Source organism: Copadichromis virginalis, unplaced genomic scaffold, assembly GCF_057382275.1.
Source record: "Copadichromis virginalis isolate Kocher_CV1m ecotype Utaka unplaced genomic scaffold, C_Virginalis_male_GT1.1 unmapped_scaffold_1, whole genome shotgun sequence".
NCBI lineage: Eukaryota > Metazoa > Chordata > Actinopteri > Cichliformes > Cichlidae > Copadichromis > Copadichromis virginalis.
The window spans coordinates 7450358-7456357 of NW_028188589.1; the positions used below are offsets into that span (position 1 = coordinate 7450358).

General features: G+C 40.8%; 1 protein-coding gene across 4 annotated transcripts in view; it reads left to right on the top strand.

Annotated features, from left to right (window-relative positions):
* The window catches only part of LOC146679702 (protein NLRC3-like), a 230715-nt gene that overhangs the window by 220479 nt on the left and 4236 nt on the right, over positions 1-6000 (top strand). For all 4 annotated transcript variants that reach the window (XM_085450121.1, XM_085450124.1, XM_085450123.1 and 1 more), the window contains exon 9: positions 1344-1517. In XM_085450121.1, coding sequence (XP_085306247.1) covers positions 1344-1517 — 174 coding nt within the window. The remainder of the gene's footprint in view (positions 1-1343; positions 1518-6000) is intronic.

Sequence of the window (6000 nt, forward strand, 5' to 3'; positions counted from 1 at the left end):
ATTTAATGACCTTCTGACATCCATCATTTCATTGGAGAAGGTTGGGAGATTTGAGCCGTCATATTGATGAAGCATCCTGTAACACTGCTGCTGAGCTCATCACTGTCACTGAGTCTTTTAACTTTAGGCAGCATGTTTCTGGCCCCACACATACAAAGGGTCACACACTGGATCTTGTTTTCTCCCTGGGTTTAAATATACATGATGTATGTGTGGAGGATGTCCATGTGAGTGACCATAGCTGCATATTTTTTAACTTGTTATTTTACTTGGATCCTTCATCTCCTAAACTGATGATCCAAAGGCGGATTATAAACCAAGATGCTGCTGGAAGGTTCTCTGCCATGTTTGACCCTCGCATGGCTCGTAGTGACCTCGACTCACGTATTTTATCCTTTAATGATCAATGCAAGTTGTTGGAAAGCCCACTGATAACATGGCTAAAATGTTATGGCTCATTCATTGATAGTATTTTCGCCATAGAAATTGTTATGTCCTATATTGTTGAACCCACCATGTCTATGCTGATGCTCTTTGAACGCACCACATACGTACTCGAGGCCATGCAGTGGCTGCTAGTCTGTGTTCTCAGTATTTTTATGTGTCAGTTCCAGTTTTAGAGCTCTAAAGTGCAGCTATCGTGTTAGGAATATGTTAGGAATAGACAGGAACACTGAGCACACTGAGGTCAAATCTTTATTTAGGGCGACCGTGGCTCAGGGGGTTGGGAATCGCATCTGTAACCGGAAGGTCACCGGTTCGATCCCTGGGCTCTCTGTCCTGGTCGTTGTGTCCTTGGGCTTTACCCTACTTGCCTACTGGTGTTGGCCAGAGGGGCCGATGGCGCGATATGGCAGCCTTGCTTCTGTCAGTCTGCCCCAGGGCAGCTGTGGCTACAACCGTAGCTGCCTCCACCAGTGTATGAATGTGAGAGTGACTGAATAGTGGCATTGTAAAGCGCTTTGGGTGCCTTGAAAAGCGCTATATAAATCCAATCCATTATTATTATTATTATTTTACCACTCGCTGCATTCTTGATGTTCATGTTCTTCTCTTTCCCCTCACCCTGCAACCAGTCATGGTAGATGCTCCTCCTGGAGCCTGTTTTCACTGGGAGGATCTTTGTGTCAAAGGGAGTTCTTCTTCCCACCATCACCAAGTGCTGCTCACAGTGGAGGCGGTTACCTTACACTGTTAAACAGCTTCAGATGACTGTTGTTGTCTGTTGGGTATTGTCACTTATAAATAAAGTTACATTGAATGGATGTATGGATGGATAGATGTTATTGTGACAAAGAGAAAATGATTGTTGACAGATTGATTGTTGTTTTGTGTGTCTGCAGTCTGTCAGGCTGTCTGATCACAGAGGAAGGCTGTACTTCTCTGGCCTCAGCTCTGAGCTCCAACCCCTCCCATCTGAGACACCTGGACCTGAGCTACAATCATCCAGGTCCCTCAGGAATGAAGCTGCTGTCGGCTGGACTGAAGGATCCAGGCTGGAGACTGGACACTCTCAGGTATGGAGAGAATGTCTGATAGAGGAGGAAGAGCTGGAAACATTTCCTGTGTCCTTCACTCACTTCCTGTTTGTTTCCTGCAGATGAGACATGAACAATCACACATGCAGGAATATTTTCAGGGACAGACACACTAGTCTAGCTGGATAGTTCATGGATATTTATGTAGGGGTCTCCAAGGAGTCTGGTTGCAGGAACATTTAGGTCACAGGTGTACCTGAGATAGATACCAGTGTACCTAATAAAGTGTCAGCCATGTGTATGTTTCCCATGCTGTATGTCCACAGTGACAGAAGGATGAAACAAGGCTGTGAATCATTTCAGTCTGTGTTTGTGACAAAGAGGCAGACAGGAGCAGCTAACATTTGGAAATGGAAGCTTAAATAATGACAAACTCTACATTCACAGCTGAATTAACAATAAATTTGTTCTCAAGTGCACATTTAGCAGCTAATGCTATTACTGTTTTCCCTTGCTTTCTACAACTTGAGCAGCTATTGCTAAGTAGGCCACTTTGCTCTGCTAAGGATTTATGTGACCATGATGAAAACTCTGATAAGCTAATGCTGCTAAGCTAATACTGTTTATGGGCCCTGTTAGAATCAATATTTCATTCTCATTCTGTTGTTTGAGAACAATATTAACGTTTCACATCATTATAACACAAGAGAAAAGGGTATTAGCGTTAGCTACTAATGCTTATTCACCTCAAATTAGCTTTAGCTGCTAATGGTAGCCTACTTAGCAATAACTGCTCACTAATATAATGCTAATTCACATCAAATTAGCATTAGCTGCTCAAGTTGTTATAAGGAAAGAGAAAACGGTATTAGCATTAGCTGCTAATAATTGTTCACCCCTAATTAGAGTTAGCCCCTAATGGCAGCCTACTTAGCATTAACTCCTGACGTCGTTGTAATGCAGGGGAAAAGAGTTACCATTATCGGATAATGCTAATTCACATCAAATTAACATTAGTTAACAACGGTAGACTTCGTATCATTAGCTGCTGTCATTCTTACAAAGCAAACAGTATGAGCATTAGCTGTTAATGCTTTCTCATCTAACATTAGAATTGGCCACTAATGGCGTATTGTTAAAAAGTAAAAAAACACATTGTTAGCATAAGCGGATGATGCTAATTCACCTAAATTAGCATTAGCTAATGATGGCTACATACCTAGCATTAGCTACTGATATTGATATAAATCAAGAAAATATGGTATTAGCATTAGCTTTTAATGCTTTTTCATCTAAAATTAGAATTAGCCACTAATGGCGTGCTATTTAGCATTACCTCTTCACATCGCAGGGGAAAAGTTAAAATTAAATAAAAAAAAAATGTTCAGATTAGCTACTCATATTGTTAAAAAGTAAGAAAAAACATTGTTAGCATAAGCGGATAATGCTAATTCACCTCAAATTAGTATGAGCTAATAACGGCAACCTACTTAGCATTAGCTGGTCACATTGTTATAATGCAAGAAAATATGGTATTAGCATTAGCTGCCAATTCCTAAATACCTAAAATTAGCATTACCTGTAATGGAAGTCTACTTAGCATTAACTCCTCACTAATGTAATGCTAATTCACATCAAATTAGCTTTAGCTTTAGTATTAGCTGCTAGCACCAGCCTACCCAGCACTAGCTGCTCACATTGTTAAAAGGGAAGAGAAAACGATATTAGCATTAGCTGGTAATAATTATTCACCCCTAATTAGAATTAGCTGCTAATGGCAGCATACTTAGCATTAACTCCTCACATCGTTATAATGCAAATGAGGCTAACTTACATTAAATTAGACTGCTGTTATTAGCTAATGCTATTTAGCAGTAGCTGCTCACATTGTTATAAAGCAAAGGAAAACGATATGAGCATTAGGTTCTAATGCGTATTTGCCTTTAATTAGACGTAGGTGCTAATGGCGACCTACTCAGCATTAGCAGCTCAGATGTTGTATTGCTAGGGAAAAGAGTGTTAGCATTAGCCGTTCACATTGTTATAAAGTTAAGGGAAATAGTGTTAGCATTAGCTACTCACATTGTTAAAAAGTAAGTGTTAGCATTAGTGCATAATGCTAATTCACATCCAATTAGCATTAGTTAATAACGGCAGCCTATTTAGCATTAGCAGATAATGTTGAATTTGGCCCACTGGAAAAGTTAAGAACTTAAGATTTAGGAGTGTTTCTCGATAGCTCTTTCTCATTTGAGAAACAAATAAATGTTGTTATTAAAACCAGCTGTAAGCTTTATATTGTTGATTGTCATTTCCCATATGGAAAAGATATATAAATCTTATAAAGTTTGTATCTGTCTTGTGTGAAACTTGTATGAAAAGCATACAAGAGTGAAAACAGATATAAGATCCCTTGAAAAATTATATAATGAAACTTGTATGTTTTCGATACTTACTAAAACAATATATGAAAGTAATGAGAAAGTGGCCACTTTCGTGAGTATGACTTTCATCATATAAGTTTTTAGTCTTTTCCATATGGGATATGCTTAGAAATATTTACTCATACATGCTTAGTTTTATAATCGATTGCATAATGATAGAGGTTTGATCCTGAGTAGTCTGTAAAGACTCTGTGTGCCTTCCAGAGTGCTCTGGCATGCACACACCACTTGGGGCCATGAGAGAGGTCGTACCCTCTCTTACTGATTTATGGTGTAGGACAGGGGTCTCAAACTCAATTTAGCTGGGGGCCGCTGCAGGCAGAGTCTGGGTGAGGCTGGGCCGCATTAGGTTTTCCACAAGAAAGGCATGGTTAAAAAATTCCAATCTTCTCAAATCTCTTTATTTTTATTTTTTAACACAAAATATGAAAAATAAATAAACAAATTAAGAATTAATAAGAAAATAAATCAATCTGTAATACATAAATAAAATAATAATAAGATATTTTTAGTCAGTGAACTTGTGTGTATCTTTCAGTCTTCTATATCTGCTGTATTTAGATTGAAATGTCTGTATTAACAGTTCTATAACCTTCTTCTGAACATGAATGGAACACTGTAGAAAATGAACTGTTCTTCTGAACATGGCTTCTCTTGCCTACTCCTTGCTGCTAGAGACCTGGCAGCGTTTCCTCTCGCATAGCCGAGCCAGATTTGGCCTGAGGGAGGAAGCAGTTGCGACCCTCAGTATGTCTTGAAGATGATCATCCGTAAGTCTGGACCTGTACTTGGACTTATTGAAGTTCAAAGTGGAGAAGAGCTTTTGGCACAAGTATGTGCTACCAAAAAGGCACATGGTCCGCTTGAACATTCGGGAAAGCCGAGGGAAACTAGGGCTCAATTCTCTCAAAGATTGTCCAAGCTTGTCTGCTTTTCCACTCATCTCCCTGAACTTTGCTTTGAGTTCAGAGTTGCACTGCAGCTCAATGAGCTCCATTTGAAGCACAGAAGGGGCATCTTGCACATCAAAGGAGAAGGGGTCCGCAAAAATGTGAAAGGTGGCTCTGTGTGTCTTGAAGTCAGCAAATCTGTGATCAAATTCCTCCTGTAGCCTCAAAATGACATCAACATACTCGTCAGCACTGAATGGTGTGCCTGCATCCACGAGTGCCTTGCATGCTGGGAAATGGCAAAGGTTTGTCTGAGAGAGCTGAGCTTTCCAGAGCGCCAGTTTTGTGGAGAATGCTCTCACGTTGTCATAGGCAGCACTGACAAGTTGCCCCTGGCCTTGTAACGTCTTGTTCAGTACATTAAGCTCATGTGTCATATCAACAAGAAAAGCTGAGTCCATGAGCCATTTGGGATCAGTTAGCACAGGAACACTAACTCCATCCTTCTCCATGAAGGCTTCACTTCTGCTCTCAACTCAAAAAGTCTCTTTAATACATTTCCCCTGCTGAGCCAACGTACCTCAGTGAAGTCGAGCACATCCCCATATTCTGACTCCATTTCCTCTAAAAAAGCACAGAACCTTCGGTGCTTTAAGCCCCTGGATCTGATTTGGTTGATGCATTTCACAACAATAGACATCACATTGTCAAACTTCAGGCATTTGCTGCAAAGGACCTGCTGATGGATGATGCAGTGCAGAGCAATGGCCTCCTCCACGCCTTCCTCTTCCAGTTTGTTTTGTGCCACCAGTCCATGTTTCCTCCCTGTCATTGATGGCGCTCCATCTGTTGTTATTCCAACAAACCTCTTCCATGGCAAACCAACATTCTCAATGGCATCACACAGCTTGTAAATATCTGCTGAGCGGTGGTCTGGCCATGCATTGGAATTACTGTGAGCAGCTCCTCCATCACTTCAAAACTGTCATCAACACCACGGACATACATTGGGAGCTGGGCAGTGTCGGTGATGTCTGTGGTCTCATCAAGAGCGACTGAGTATACACTGAAACATTTGGCTTTCTCACACAGTTGGTCATAAATGTCACTTGACAGGTCAGAAATGCGATCTGCTGCGGTGTTGGCAGAAAGGCTGATGTTGCTAAACTGACCTTTCTTTCCCGGACA